This window comes from Lepidochelys kempii, chromosome 1, assembly GCF_965140285.1.
Source record: "Lepidochelys kempii isolate rLepKem1 chromosome 1, rLepKem1.hap1, whole genome shotgun sequence".
Taxonomy (NCBI): Eukaryota; Metazoa; Chordata; order Testudines; family Cheloniidae; genus Lepidochelys; species Lepidochelys kempii.
The window spans coordinates 328183253-328199822 of record NC_136380.1 but is presented as its reverse complement, the minus strand read 5'-3'; the positions used below and the strand labels follow the sequence as shown (position 1 = coordinate 328199822).

The window sequence follows — 16570 nt, the reverse complement described above, 5'->3', positions numbered from 1 at the left end:
AAGGCGGGGATACAGATGAGGGAGGAAAGGAAGGAAGTAGCGAGGAGGGGGCAGCAAGGGAGGGAGGGAACCTATGCATTTAATAGGATCATTCAGACACTTCCAGGGAGACAGTCCATATTTCTGAGAATTTTTCTTGTTTTTTTTTCTGTTACAGTATATAATTCTTTACATGGTGGCCAAGCTTATGATGCCTATAATCCAATCTTCAATTGTTGGATTTCCAATTTTGTAGTACTAGTCTTTTAGCAATTATTAGTGCTCTTCTAAGCCAAAGTTGTTCAGATGTATTCAACTTCCAGTTAATATCCATTATGTTTAAAAATACGTTTAGTTTGTAACACAATTGTATTTGATTGGAAAACATGAACTCTGCAGTTATGTTCTTTCCAAAACATACAGGTATAAGAGCATTCTCAGACCATCCAGATTAAGTTAGCACCTGCTGAAACACAGTGCCAACATTTATTTAATTTAGCAGCTGTTCTAAGATTCGGGGATGGATCCAATGCATTCTCCATATGATATTCTGTTGGGTTAATCTTAAATGGAGGTCCAAGGAATGGTTTGGTGCACTGGCTAAAATTTGTTTCCATTGGTTAGCAGAGAATAATTGGCCTAGTTCCTGTTCCCATTTTTAGGGAATCTGTATTTAATTTAAATTTGCTGGCTAAGTTTGCATATATTGTTGTCATAGGTCTTGGCAACCTGAGTAATATATGGAGAAATGAAAGCAATTCAGGTGGGTCAAGCCAGTGCAGGCATTGTTCCAAACAGATGGGAGATGGCATGTTTAGGCTGGATATATTGCCACTCCTTATTTTCTAGATTGAACCTTTCTTTTAATATTTGTAAGAGAGAGGAAGTTATTTTCAATAAATTGACTGATGGTCAAAATCCCTTTTCTGATCCAGTCTGGCCAGATGAATGTGTTGCCCACTATACAGAGTTTCAAATTACTCTAGATAGAGGCCTCACTATATAGAAGGGAGCGATTTTTAAATTGAGTAGACGTTACACCAAGTATTTTTGGCTGCCACAATAGCTGGTAATTGTTCTTCAGGGAACTGGTAGTAATCTGAGTCCAGGAGAGCCACTTCCAACTAAACTCAATGAGATCTTCATTGTTTCCTACTTTTCCCAATTTATCTTGTAGCCAGAGAATTTACCGAAGTTAACTATTGTTTGTTAGGATATAAGAGGTAGGATTGGAACATAACAACTTTATCCACAAAATTAAGGATTTCCCCAACGCAAATTTTATCCAGGGTAAGAAACAGATATCTGCAATTCACTCTGTCAAAAGTTCTTGCTGCATCAATTGAAATCATTGTATGGAAATTCCCAGAGTTTTGATGGAATGCCATAACATTAATCAGCTGATGGGTGTTATCTGAACCATGCCTTTTCAAAATAAATCCCACCTGGTAGGGGTAAACCATATTTCTTTTTACTTTTTCAAGTTTTTGGCCAATATTTTTGAGAGTATTTTTATATAAGTATTGATTAAAGTGATGGGGCTATAGCTGTTACACTTTTGTGCATCCTTACCGAGTTTTAGTACAGAAATTAGGGTTTCCCTCAGAGAAGGAGGTAACCTACCTTTCTTTAAGGCATCTTCGTAAATGAAAACAGTTCAGGGGCCAGAATTTCTTTAAACTTTGATAGAATTCTGTTGGTAGGCCATTAGGGCAGGGGGTCTTCCTGGACTCATTTCCTCCATGACCTTGGTTATTTCCTCTGATTGGAAGGGAGTGGCCAGCTTGTTCTCCTGCTTTTTTCAGATTTGTGTGAGGTTAAGACTTTTAACAAAATTATTCAGTTCTTTGGAGTCAGGTGGTGAATCATTATTGTAAATAGCTTGGTAAAATTTCAAAAATTGATCATTGACCTCCTTTTGATTACTAATAAACTGCCCTTATTCTGATTTGGGTGATGCTTTTTGGGACTTTGATCTCCCACTTTTAATCTATGTAAGAATTTTCCCCGTTCTCTCCTTCAACTCCCTGTACTGTTGCCTGAGTCTAATAAGGGCAAATTCTGCTTTTGCTGAAGTCAGTCTATTTACACCATGCCAAAGATTAATTAATTTTTTTAAGATTTTCTTGGGAGGGGTAGTGTCCACATTCTAAATCCATAGCTTTAAATTGTTTGGTTAATTCCAGGAGCCGAGACTGGCTAGCCCTCTTCGTACCCACTGAGTAGGAAATGATCCTGCACCTAACAAAGGCTTTTAGTGTATCCAATAGGGTGAATTGGGATATCCGTAGTGTGTCATTTGTTTCAAAGAAAACCTGAATTTCTTCTGTGGCATAGTTCTGAAAATGTTTATCTTTCAACAGAGAGTTCAGTCTTGACCTCTTACAGATCCAATTTGTTTTGGGGCAGGGGACGGGGGGAGATTATACTATCACTGGTGCATGTGTAACCCACACACTTCCTGGGTGTGGTGCTCTGTCCCACTCTAGTGGCATTGAAACTACTTAGAGATTAATGAGGCTACTACAGCCTTAACTGAGAGCCATGTGGCTTTTAGCTCATGCAGTAGAGGGTCATGCATTTAGCTCCAGAGGTCCCAGGTTCGATCCTGCCCGCCAGCAATCAGGATGTGTCAGTGTTACACATGGTCAGAGATCATGATAGACAATTTCATTATTAAGCACTGAGTCCACCAGATTTGTAAGAAATCAGGAAGAAATTCTTTCAACCCTGATTCTTTCATATAACCTCTAATAATGTTTCTTGCATGTGATTGTGCACATGGGGCTTGGCCTGACTTATCTAAAAAAGCAACACCTCATTAAATCTCATGCTATGATGATTGATTATAGTGGGATATTAATTTGGAAAAAACTTGTTAAAAAATTTGGATCATCTTTGTTGGGTTTATATACATTTAGTTAGGGTATACATAAATTCAAAGATCTTAGCCTTCTCCAGCAAAAATCTATTTTCCTCATCTTTATTTACATCTAGAATTTGTGAAATTGATTCTCTTGTGAAACACTACTGTTACATCTTTGGTGAGGAGGAGCAGAAATTGTTAAACACACCTTTCCCCATCCACTCCTTCCTAAATTTCTATGCCTCCAAGTCATTAAGATGAGTTTCCTGTAGGAAGAGAACATCTGCTTTCAGTATTTTTAGATGAGTGATAATACTTTTTCTTTTTATTTGTTGACTCACCTCTTCGATGTTCCAGGAAACAAAATTTATAATATTAGCCATAAGGAGTGCTGAGGACAAATATCTCTTTATCAGGCACCTGAATAGTGTCATTGCTTGGGCCACTGTTAGTTCCAGATCTAGGAAAGGTATATTGGGGACCCCCTCACCACACTGAGTTATGAAGGGGAGTCGAAAGGGAACAGAGGAAAGCAGACCAGGAAAGATAGAAGATAGGTATAACATGAGAAACAGAAATAATCAAAATTGACCCAGGATTACTTAAAATGTACGTAACTGTTACCCAAACTGAAATAGCATAGTCTAGGAAACTTGCAAGGGGATGGCCTCATCACTCTCTTCCCTGAAAATAACCAACTGGGATATATCTAGAGTTTATAAAGAGGAAATAGTCTCACAGCAAGGGAGGCCATGGTTTCTGCACTATTCACAAGAAAAAAGGAGGAGGATGGCTAGCATCTCAACTTAAGACCAAGTTTAAGTGGTGGAATCTCCTTCCTTAGAAGTTTTTAAGGCCAGGCTTGACAAAGCCCTGGCTGGGATGATATAGTTGAGCAGGGGGTTGGACTAGATGACCTCCTGAGGTCCCTTCCAACCCTGATATTCTATAATTCTATGATTCAATGATGATATGAGAAAGATGTACAAATTGTTTAAATAACCTTATTCCAATATAACTGAATTATTTGCACATAAGCGTTCACTAGCAGAACAATTCTGCCTAAATTTCACCCCCCTCCCACCTTCCCAGAGCCTTGTCCATGCTGGATTATAGGGTGAGTGTTGCCCCATAGTTAGATCAGCAATGTAAATCAGCATAACATTTTTTTCAACTAATTTAATGAAAACAAAAACTAAAAGAACCTGAACTATTATTGCAAAAACAACTAACAGTCTCATACTAACACATTCTCAGGAATTTTGGCGACTCATAACCAGAATAATTATCCGTGGATAGGATTTTAGGAGATCAGATTTCTTTACAGTTGTGGAATTGAAAAGATTCTTCATTACATTGTTTAGATCTGGTATCTCTTATAAGTGCACATTTAGGGCAAATGGACTGAATATTTCCAGATAAACCGGAAATCTAGGAAATTAGATGGGTATGAAACAAAGTAAAATCAAGTGGGAAGAGGAGTGGGAGATTAAAGAAAAAGGTGGTGGAGGGGTTGGAAAAGATACCGGGAGGGAGAGTGCCCCAGATAGAAAACAAAAATCACACTTCTCTGGTGAACCTTGCCGATGCATGGGTGCACAGGTGCTGACTTTTGGTTCTGCCAGTGGGTGCTCCTCTCCACTCCTGCCCCAATGTGTGACTGGTGAGCAAGGCCCTGGGGGGAAGAGGCCAAGTAGGGTGGAGCCTCAAGGTGGAGCATGGGTGGAGCCTTGGGCAGAAGAGGCTGAGCAGGGGCAGGGCCTTGGGGTGGAGTGGCAGGCGGGGCCTCAGGGCAGAACAGGGAGTGGGGCCATAGTCTGGGCACCAGGACCCACAAAAGATTAATTCAGCCCTGTGGGTGCTGACCACCCCCTATTTTTTTGGTGGGTGCTTGAGCCCCGGAGCACCCATGGAGTTGGTGCCTATGCACAGGTGTAAGAAGCCCCAGGTCTGATGAAATGAGTTGCCTGGCATCAGGATACTCCTGGTCAACTGGAATCATGAAGGTGGGTGGGGTAGGGTAGATGCAGGCAAAGCAGGTGTGTCTAGACTGTAACACACCAACCTGCTAACATCAGCAGTGGGAGCCCATGGCTGCTTCCTGAGTCTGGATGGAGGGTCAAGATGAGATCCTTTTCCCCAGCTAGCTCCCTCTGCAGGTGAAACCAGGGAAGTTCAAAGAAATGAAACTAAGGGGGAAGGAGGAGACAAAATGGTGGATTTGCCCTGTACAGTTGGTTGCTAGACTAAGAACTGACTGCCAACATTGCAGTGACTGATCTGGTAGAGTTGTTTTAATGCATCCTGTCTGTGTCTTCTGTGGGGGGCTTTTACTGTCATGAGATCAGATACCTTCCAGCTTCTTCTGCTGTCATAAAACTAAGCATCTTGCCTTCCTTTTTCACTTTGAAAGTAGCAGGGAAGTAAACAAAGTAGTCCAAGCCCAACCTTTTGATAGGGATTTTGATGTGCAGAATTTATCCCTCCTGTCCATCATGTCCTTGATGTAAAAATCTGCAAAAATCATTAGCCTGTGTCCTTTCCATGTTAGGTTTTTAAGTTCACTGGGTTTTTGAAGAATGAGTTTCTTAATATTGTATTTTAAAAATCTTACAATCATGGCCAAGGCTTTGGCTTTGGAGAGGCTTTTGGGGCAAGTGAGCAGTGGGCTATCTCAATATCTCAATTCTGATCAGGAGGGACAGACTGACAGCACTGAAGAGAATGGTGCATAAAAACTGCACACACCTCCCTTTTTCCAACCCCTCTGGGAGATCTACAATTTTCAGATTGTTTCTTCTTGATCTTCCCTCAAGATCATTAACCTTCTCCTGCAGTGCTTTAATAGTCATTTCCTGTTGCTCTGAGGTTATATTTATAATAATCACTGTGTTTTATAGTGAGAAGATTCTGTTCTTGGCTTCCTTTAGTCCTGATGCTAAGCCTTGCAAATTAGCTTGATGTGTGCTAGTAATATTTTTGATCTCAGTTTTATCTTCAAATATTTTTGTCAAGATCCCACTCTCAAGCAACCACACTGTTGTACCAGTCCATAATTTCATCTAGTCTCAGAGGAATAGCCTTTCCCTGGTCAGCGGACTGACAGCTTCAAGAAGAGCTCTGCCCTTAGTTGGTTCCTCCAGCACTTGCACCAGGAAATTGTCCTGTACACTTTCCAAAAACTTCCTGGATTGTCTGTGCACCGCTGTATTGCTCTCCCAGCAGATATCAGGTGATTGAAGTCTCCCATGAAAACCAGGGCCTGTGATCTAATAACTTCTGTTAGTTGCCGGAAGAAAGCCTCGTCCACTTCATTCACCTGGTCCGGTGGTCGATAGCAGACTCCCATCATGACATCACCCTTGTTAATCACACTTCTAAACTTAATCCAGAGACACTCAGGTTTTTCTGCAGTTTCATACCCGAGCTCTGAGCAGTCATACTGCTCTCTTACATACAATGCAACTCCCCCACCTTTTCTGCCCTGCCTGTCCTTCCTGAACAGTTTATATCCATCCATGACAGTACTCCAGTCCTGTGAGTTATCCCAAAGTCTCTGTTATTCCAATCACAGTGCAGATTGTGAAGATTTGGGGAATTTGTTGGTACAACTTATGAATTGTGAGATATTAGGGGCCTTTTATATGCATCTCTGTCACACTGCATTTTGGATGTGGGGTTCTTTACCTTTTTTGTTACCTCTTTACCTTCATGTTGGACTGAAATTCCAACAGGGTAGTGGTACAGGATTGACAATCGCGGGTCGTTAAATCTGGATTGTCCTCCACTGAAATCTTTCTAGATAAAAGGCTGGCAGGGGAGACATCACCTTACAATGAAATCACTTGGTAGGACTTTGTGGTAGGACTCTCTGGTCACCTGTGGAGGCTGATCAGGGAGTCACCTGACTGAGGAACCGGAATTTTATAAGAGGCAGAAACTGCTCCATTTGTGCACTCTTTTTGGACAATTTTCACCAGCTTGAGATGTGGGAAGCTTCTGCAGGAGCTGGATGAGGCAAAGGAGATGGGGGAACCCTACCTACGTGAACACTGATGGTCCCTCAAGGATTCCCAAGGGAAGGATGGGCTAGCATGAAGGGCAATGCTTGTAAGGTTTATTAATTTTGTATGGATCAGTGCATTTTTGTGTGACTAAGTAAAGAGTAATAATGGGTTAGACTCTAGGCTCAGTTTCTCTGTGTTAAGTACTATACTTACCTCATGCTTCCTGAGAGAGTTAAACTGTAACCCAGAAGGCTCATTGCTTGAGTGGGATTCTGGGAGAAAGTGTGTCTATGCTGCTTGGATATATTGGTGGTCAGCACTGGACCTGAGGGCCTAGGCAGGTGGGCTGAGAGGCTCACTTATGTGAAAGGGTAACAGATAAGGAGATCCCCATAAACATCTGCAAAGAGACCTGATTATCCACCTTCAAATCCCTCCTCAAAACTCCCCTTTGCCATGATGCGTGCAAAAAACCTTGACAATGGTTAGGCTGTTGGTATACTGTGAGCACTGCCTACCACGGTGACTTCTTGTTTTCCCCCTTCTGTCTGTATCCATCTGTTATCTTGTCTTGTGTTTAGATTATAAACTCCTTGGGGGTGGGGTCTGTTCTGTGTTTGTACTTTACCTAGTGTACTTGGTCAATGACTAGTATACCTAGTATACCTGGTCCATGACTAGGTCCCCTAGGTACTATGGTAATAGTTTTTGTTGTTATGTTTTTGAAAAACCCAGTCAATGGCTAGCTCTTGGACAAAGAAATGAGTTTCCAAAAGTGTAATTTTTCTAAAATCCCTTGACAAATAAGGGATTGTTAGCAAAGGAACCTTTGTTCTCTGGTAACTCAGAAGCACTGATGGAGCAGAACTGTAAGTGGAAAAAAGTTGGGCACCTTCCACTCCAGTGACATACTTAGAGAAGAGAGAAAGTGGAGTCGTGTGCCTTGCTCAGTTCCTGCCCCACTTTCCTACAAATCCCCCCCCCCGCATCCCTCAATAATTCCTCCCTATAGATGCTCCACCAGGTCAAAGGAGGGGGCTCAGTGATTCCCCTTCCCTTCACTGCTCCCTGTTCAAAGGAAGGAACTCAGAACTCCTCTCCCTCCCCATGCTGCCTCCAGGCTCATGCTTTCCCTTGATGCTGCTGCTTCTATGGCAAAAGGGAAGGGCAGAGGAGACCGTGAAGAGGAAAAGAGGAGGTCAGAGGTGTGCAGTGAGAGGTGTAGGGGGGCTTCAGCTCAGCTCCCAACATCCATACCCTCCATTTCTTTCCCTCCTACAAAACATTGTTCCACTGACTCCATGTCAATCCCTGCACACTGTTCCTGAATCCTCTGCCCAGCTCCTCAACCTGTGGGGCTGCTGCCAAAGTCTGCCCTTCTGGGGAAAGGAGAGGTAGCATGGGAGGAGCAGACTGTACTGGATAGGCAGAGAGAGAGGAGGCAAGGTGATGATGCAGGGGTAGTGAAGACACTGACATGCATCCAGTGTTTTCTGGGGCTGGTTTAATCATTGCCAAGGATCCAGAGGCAGTGGCAGGGGGCAGCTGGGGCTGTAGAATATAAGGATGCTGAGATATTATTGTTTAAAATACAAAAAAATTGGCTGCCCCCAAACTTTGTGAATGCAAAGTTTAGTTTGGCTGGTGGTGCCTCATGCTCTTTCAGAATGTCTAGTTCAGCTACACTCAAACCTCTGAAAACCAGGAAGTGAAGAATTGAGATAATAGAAACTTAAACCTCTGAAAACCAGCAAATGTGCCAATAACACATATACTAGCACTCTACCTTTACAGATGCTACAGAACACTCTGGGAACCGAACACATGAGCACCATAGGACTAAGTCTAAGTACTTCTCTTTGCTATGGCAAAACTCAGGCTTAGATCAGGCATAGTGCACAGGAGCTGCCTACACCTGGCCTATACTCAAACACTGCACCTACTCCACACATGCCACCCCAGACTTGCAAAATATTACCACCACTTCATCCTTCCCTGAGGATTCCTTCTGAGAAATTGCCTTCACTTTAGCCCTCACTAAGCCCTGGAGACCATTGCCATCTCTTCCGCTAGACTGCTGACAATGCCCAAGGCAAGCAGACACTCTTATGCACCTCCACTGAGACAACCTACAGAATTCAGTGCCGAAATGAGGCATACTTGATCCCTCAAGTTACACATGTGCTTCTCCTCAATCGCAATGACAGCTCTGCTAACCCACCCCAACTGATCCCTCCACCTTTAACACAGGTACACCTACCACAGTGAAGGCAGCATGCAGATAAATGCTGAAATTCAAATTCAAATTGGAACACAATACCAACATTCACACCATCTCATAATCCTCTTCATGTCTACTTATTATGGCACCACCCTTACTGAACTATTCCCAGTAGCTATTGACAGTGCCGGGGGCACAGTTCAGGTAACATTGCCAAAGTGGGGTATACTTTAACTTTGTGTTTCCTAGTTTTCAGAGGTTTGAGTGTAGCTGAATCTGACATTCTGCAGGGGCCTAGGGTCTGGCAATCATAACTGCGTTAGCAAAGTTTTGGGGCAGTTAATCTGGAGTAACACGAGTGACCTCAATGAATGATTCACACCTGTGTCAGATGGGAATCAGACCTACTGGTCTCATTGGAGTTACTCTGTTGCCAATGAGATAAGAATCTTTCATATCAGGAGAGTGAGGAGCTGATGTCAGATATCGTAGGAACAGACTCTGGCACACTCACCACTGCTGAATACCACCTTACTCTGAGTAACCACAAGGGACTGAAATTTTGCCCAAGTGGACTACTCGTGTAGTAAAGGTACTACTCAAGATAGGTAATGGTGGCAGATTCTGGCCCTAGAGAGGACACAATAGACAAACTGCAAAATCTTGTATCCTGTTTCCCCAGCAGTACTGTGGAAACGAACAAGGCAGGAGTTAATGTATACGGTACATTTCACAATACTACTTTATAAAGTGCTTGCTCTGCCTCTTGCAGAAATTCAAAGCTTATATTGATTCTCAATTTAAAGGTATGGATATTACAATAAAATATTTTAAAATCCTTGTTCAAAACCCTTTATACTTTAAAGTAAGCCTATTTATTTAAAAACATGGCATAATTACCATAATTTTGATATTATAACAATGTTAGAAGCCAAGTCTTCATATCAAACCATAAAATATTTTTATTGAACATTTTATCTAGTGAAGTACTAACCTGCCATGCTGAAAATTATTGTTCCTGCTGAGATTAAAGTGGTGCTAAAATGCAAACCAGTGCTAGTTTTGGTTTGTAATAAAACAGCCATGAAAAGACCATTTTTCATTCTTTGGTGGAGCACTGGTAAAAGTGTCAGTGAATGTAATAGAGAACCTATTTAATTTTTGCTTTAATCCATTTATACTTTGTTTTAAATATTCCATTATCTTCATTAACTTTTGAATGAACGCATTGATATAGATAAAAACACTGATAAAATGTGGAATATATTGGCTTTTTACCATTAAAGAAGAAATCTCTATGGGAATTTCTACAGCATTCATCCGTGTAGTATTTAGATACCTTACAAATATTAATGTGCAGTATTAAGGCTCACAAACACACCTGTGCATGAAGGAAGTGTTACTCACATTCTAGGGCCTGATCCAAAGCACACTGATTTTGGTTACTCATTCAGCCAGCTTTGGATCAGACTCTTCCTAAGGAACAGAGAAGTTAAATGATTTACCTAGGGGCACACAGGAAGTCTTCAGCAGAACCAGGAATAGAACCAAGTTCTCCTGATTCCCAGGCCTGTAACCACAAGTTAATCCATTCTCCCTCATGAAGAAACCCATTATTTTAAAAGTCCTTGGGTGAAATCCTGCCCCATTGTAGTCAATGGAGTTTTGTCCTTGCTTTCAGTGGGGCCAGGATTTCACCCCTTGTTTTTAATACATCTAAAATAGGGAGAATAGACACGTTAACAACCAAATTGATAATTAAAAACATTAAGTAAAAATTTAGAGAAAACAAAATGGTGAGTAATGAAAATGGAGAAAATGTCTGCTGGGTCAAAATGCATGAAAATGTTGCGTTTTTTTGAAATATCACAAACCTAATTTTCTCCAGCTGAATCCAATCTGCAGAGTTATTCTTGGTATAGGACACAATGATGCTGGGATCTGTATAACTAAAGCGACATGAACCTGACCCTGTGAAGAGCAATAAAATTAAATGTGTTATAACACAACGGAACGATACATTATCCTTCAATAATAGCAGCTTCTGACTAAGCCCTTGTCACCATTATCACTTTTCCATATTTTAAATTCTTTGATTGATGAAAAAATTTCTTGTGATCTGTGGCTGAAAATAATGCATGCTTTGAGTCAGAAATAACGCAGAAATGATAAAGCACAACACTGCCGTTTAATCTGCTGTAAATTTCCCATGGGAACCCAAAATAAATTACCAAACAGCCCCCTTGCAAAAAAAAGTGCATGTGTTGTTTTGTTGAAACAAAACCTAAATATTAGAGACTAATCCACGCATCACTTTTTAAGGGGGAACATTAAAAGACTACTTTAGACCCAAAGAATAATACATGAAACAAAATATACTAAATGTTGGAAAAATATATGCAAAATTCCTTGAGTTCTCTAAGAGGGAATGTACTGTAGCAACTATAAAGAATAAAAATGCTGCAGAATGTCAAGAAAAATTAAAAACCGACCCTAAAAGCAACTTTTTAGTATTGTTATATTAAAAAGAGATTTTTAAGTCTATACAAGGAAAATTAAAATGAGAAATCATAGTGTAAGCTCACTAAAGCCTACAAATAACAAACTTTTGTTACTGATCTGGGAATCAGAAAGTATTTTACTTTAAAAATATGAATTAATTAAGTCCTATGATACTCCTGCAAGGTAGGTTAATATATTTATTTATTTATGATTTCTCAATGGGCATCTCTAGGAGCTGACACAAAAATAAATATAACCATTTATTACAGCACAATGAAAATAACAAAAACCGAACCCAACAATTCAACCAACATAATGCAATAAACATCCAGCCAGGTAATCAAATTCAATAAAAACATGTCACCTTCTCCAGAACAGAATTATGATGCACAACTTAACTATCTACAATCTTCCCCCACCCTCACCCCACCAAAAAAAACCACCCCCAAGAAACCCAATCAGATGAATCTTGCTGTGTGCTCTAGAGGCCAAAGTTTTGGCTATGTTATACCAACAATGAAGAGTAAGTTACAAAAGGGGAGGACCACCTCCTATAAAAAAGCTTCAGACATCAGCTCCCTCCATTTTAAAGAAAAGGGACTCCCTGTTGAGTGCTTCCTCTGATCACAGCTGCCATAGAATCACATAAAGACAGACATAATAGGTAGGTAGGAAGATTCCAAACTACTTAGGGATTGTTAGGTAAGCATGTAGGTAATAATGTACAGATCAGTAAATTGCTGCATAGAGAATGCCAACATTTTCAGACATGGCTGCCTAACACTAAGACACCTGAAACTATATTTAGGCACCTAAATAAATGGCCTGATTTCAGAAGGTACCAAGCACTCTCATTCAAATAAACAGTAACTCAGGACACAAATTTACTTTCTTTGCAATTCAGTGGTAGAACTGGGAACATAGAATCCAAAGTATCTTGATTTTCAAATCTGTACTATATCTTAAGACCTAGACCACACTCCATTCCAGAAGGGAAGTCAGAGGGTGAAGTCCTAGCTCCACAGAAGTCAATGGGAATTTTGCCATCAACATCCAGGGTGCCAGGATTTCTCCCAGACTCTTTTGAGTCTCTTTGAAATTATCCAGTATATTTCTTTCTCATACCAATATTTTTTTTAAAAAAATTGTTAAATCATTACTATGAAAACCATAATAAAGTTTTAAACTACTGCAACTATGTTGAACATGTTCAGCCAGCTTGGTATGAGTACTACTGCAACAAGGTTCAAAATAATGAATGTTGCAAAGCCAAGTTGCCAACCTTGTACTCCAAAATGACTAGAAAGCAATTGTCTGTTATTTATTTTGACTGACATGGCAATTTTCCCCTACTGTTTTAAAAACAAATGAAGTAAAAAAATGTTTAATTTGTACCCATCTGCTGGGCTGGTCTGCTTTACTGAATGGGCATCTGTTGTTGGCTCTTACGTTTGTAGCACTTAGGGGTTCCAAACTTCAATCATACTCATTTATTTCATTTCAGAGGAATTCAGTTCAAAACCAATGAACTTCAACTAGTTGATAATCACCAAAGCTGGCAAGAGGCTGACAGGGCAAACAGGAATGTTACTGAGTTTGATGTGGTAGAAAAAGGAAGAAGTGCATACATAATAAAAATATCCAGTAGGATAGACCTAAGGAAATGATCTTTGTGTAATTTCAACTATTGTTAAAGTCTGCTTTATGTATTGGACTGTAAAAAAAACAAAACAAATGAAACTATGCTGCTGAAAAAAATGCAAGTGGAAAAGATTCTATTTCATAAATATAAAGCAAAGCGGAAAGGGTCACTGTAGGAAATGTAGATTGTCTAACAGTTCTGTAAAAATGAAAAATGTTACCTGAGAAACCTGCATATCTCATGTAACTGTTTGATTATATTCAAAAATAACAAACAAATTACTTAATTCCTGAAAGAAATGGAAGCACTGGGAAGGGTCTGTGCAAGGCAGATAAGGTGCCTCACTTTTGTTATTGTATAAAAAGAGCCATAGAGGAGGGGTGATAAGGGAAAGAGAGAGGTTTTTCGGTTCTAATAAACAGGACAGGACAAATTAAGATTGGGAAAGTCACCAAGACCAGCTTCACAGATAAGTAAATAAGCCCAACACAGATTGAAAATTACCCTTAAGAGTTTTAAAATAGTTTTTTAAAAATTTGCCTTGGATTATTAAAAAAACAACAAATTTCTGATATCAGGTTTGGTTTTAAGAAGGTCACTGCTTTGTTTTATGTACTCTTTTTTTTATTTGGCCTTAAAACCATTCCCCAGTCTTGCAAATATGTTTCATAAATTGTTATTGATTGAGACGGAAGCAGCTCATTCTACAAAAATATTTAAGATTATAATATTAAAGTGATCACAGGTAGTGGATGGCAGCCAAACAGTTTCCATTAAAAACCTCGTTTTCACACACACACACACACACACACACACACACACACACACACACACACATATTTTGAAATGCTCATTTTTGGACTGCAAAGAAGGGCTGCTCTAAGCTGACCCCAGCTGCAATGGCTACCAAGGGCCGCTTCTGAGAGCTGGAGGTCAGGGAAGTGCAGCCATATTCCAACCAGGCTTCCTTTCCTTTGAGCATGCCTTCAACATACCTCCTGCACTGCAAGTAGGGACAGAGCCAGCACTGATCCAGCTATGTTAGCACTATGCCTCTTAAATCAGGGGAATCCCCAGGTAGCTATTTAGCCTCCAAGTAGTGTACTAGAGGAGCACAAAAACAAGTGGGGGTTGGAGAGGATCTGATCCATTGGCTTCAAGGGAGTATTTAAATTCTTTCTTCCATGGATTATTTGTGAGAGGAATTTTAATATCTCAAGGACCTGGATATAGAAATTAGGGTATAGACTTGCAAGTATTCATCATTTAAGACTTTGCACAGCAGAGATTATGTATTCAATTAAATTAGGATATCCTTTGTTTCTTCTAATTGATTCTTCCCCAACTGTGGAGTGTTTCCGTTTGTAACAGTGTCCAGGAAATATCTGAACATATAGGTACATACAGAAAACCTGAGAAGGTACATTAAATTTAATTTTGAGCTGTTCAAAGTTCAGCAATCATAGAATCTTAGAAATATAGAGCTGTAAAGGTCCTTTGAGAAGTCATTAAGTCCAGCATGATGCACTGAGGCAAATCAAGTATAACTGGACCATCTCTGACAGGTGTTTGTCTAATCTATTCTGAAAAACCTCCAATGACAGGGATTCCGCTACGTCACTTGGAAGTCCATTCCACTACAGAACTATCCATGTATTTAGCAAGCTATGCCCTTGAAAAAGTCTTCTGTGGTGGACAGTCCATTTGCATTCTATCTTTTAGATTAGTATCTTCCTGTCCTAGAGGAAAACCTGGTAGCCTGCATATCCAGTAGGCAATGAAAATGTTGGCACTACCTCGACTGCCCAGTTGCCTTATTTGTAGACTGATCCTTAGGAGAGGGTGTTGTTTGATCTCCTGGGGGAACAAAATAGCAACGCGTTCTCCCTAAATCAGACTGGAAAGAATGCTCTCTCTCCCTTTTTTCAATCTACTTCTATGTTTTGTCACGTGGGGCTGTTTTTGGGGGTTTTGTAAAATGTAACCAGTACCAAACATATCAAACTAGAACTGTCCAGTTATAGAGTTTCCAACTAGGGGTGGGGGAAGTTAAATACCACCCTTGGTCTTTGTGTCTGGAGCTTTAATAATGTGATTTTGGTTTCTTCTAATGCCATATTAAATTGCTGTGGATAAAGTACGGGGAGGACTGGAAGGAAGTACAGCACTCAGTGAAGAATGTTAATTGTTATCAACATGATTCAGTCAAACACAGATGATGGTAAGATATGCCAATTTTGAAGTTCTTAAGAAGTTGCAGATTTAGCGTTGTTAATTTAGTGAAACTTTGTGAGATTTTCACCTACAGCTATTTGAATCCCTCAGGGGATAACTGGCAGGGAAAAATAATTAACGCTATTGCCTTGGAGTGTGTCAAATTTATACAAAAACCAGATACAGTGCTGTTGGCCTCTAAGACTTCTTCACAGCATTGATTGGAAGCTTGTGTTTCACAGAGATAAAGCAAGATGTCAACTGTGAGATCAATTTTTTGTGCTTTGTCATGGATTGTGGTGCCTTGAACCTCTAGAGAATCTCTGGATAGCCACTTGCAAGTGGCTCAATGGACAGAGCAAACAGAAGAGGTATCTTGTGCTGGTCTTCAAGAAAAAAATTTCTAATGGGGTGCTGTTCAAATAAAAGAATGCACATGGAAAATTGTAGAGCAGTTTGATGTCTGAAAAATAAGTGAGGCTCCAAAAGAACCCTTCACATGTCTTCTCTGTATCTAATGCTAGCCTGCTTTTATTCATCTGGTTAATGTGATGAATGATGATTAATGTATTATGGTTTGTGGCTTTCCATGGAATAAGGCCAGATTGGGTAGAGTGAATTAGTATTGGTCAGAATAATAATAGCTAGTTTGGTAATACTTCTGCTTGTTTTTATTCTCCAAATTGATGAATGATATTGGCTGTTATGACATACAAACTTCGGATTTTTACCTTTTTTCAGATGTCTGGTTATGCTAGCTTTTGAGGGAGAAATAGGCAATTTTACTAGGTCATAAGACTGATGAAATATTGTGTATTGGGCACTAGAAACTCCTGGAAAAAAATTGTAGAATTCACTACTAAAGCTGTCCTGCTCTGGAGATTTTCCATATGAAAGGTCCCAACAGTATGTTAGCCTTTGCCTCTTATTATCTCTGCTTCAAGTTGTGATTTTTCTTTCTTAGTAATCTGCAAGAGTTTTGAGGTTGTTAAAAAAAAACCCTATGAATTTATGTTGCTAGGAGGAGTTGCTGAGCAGGGAAAAAAGGTTTTGTAGAACATAAAAATGTGCCTTCCATTGCTTTGTTATAACTTCGTTTATTGTCCTTCCTTACAGCTGTAGGTATAAGGATACATATC

At 40.0% G+C, this 16570-nt stretch overlaps 1 protein-coding gene across 2 annotated transcripts in view; it reads right to left on the bottom strand.

The window, feature by feature from the left end:
- The window catches only part of RELN (reelin), a 456663-nt gene that overhangs the window by 196184 nt on the left and 243909 nt on the right, over positions 1-16570 (bottom strand). For both annotated transcript variants that reach the window (XM_073328520.2, XM_073328521.2), the window contains exon 9: positions 10948-11044. In XM_073328520.2, coding sequence (XP_073184621.1) covers positions 10948-11044 — 97 coding nt within the window. The remainder of the gene's footprint in view (positions 1-10947; positions 11045-16570) is intronic.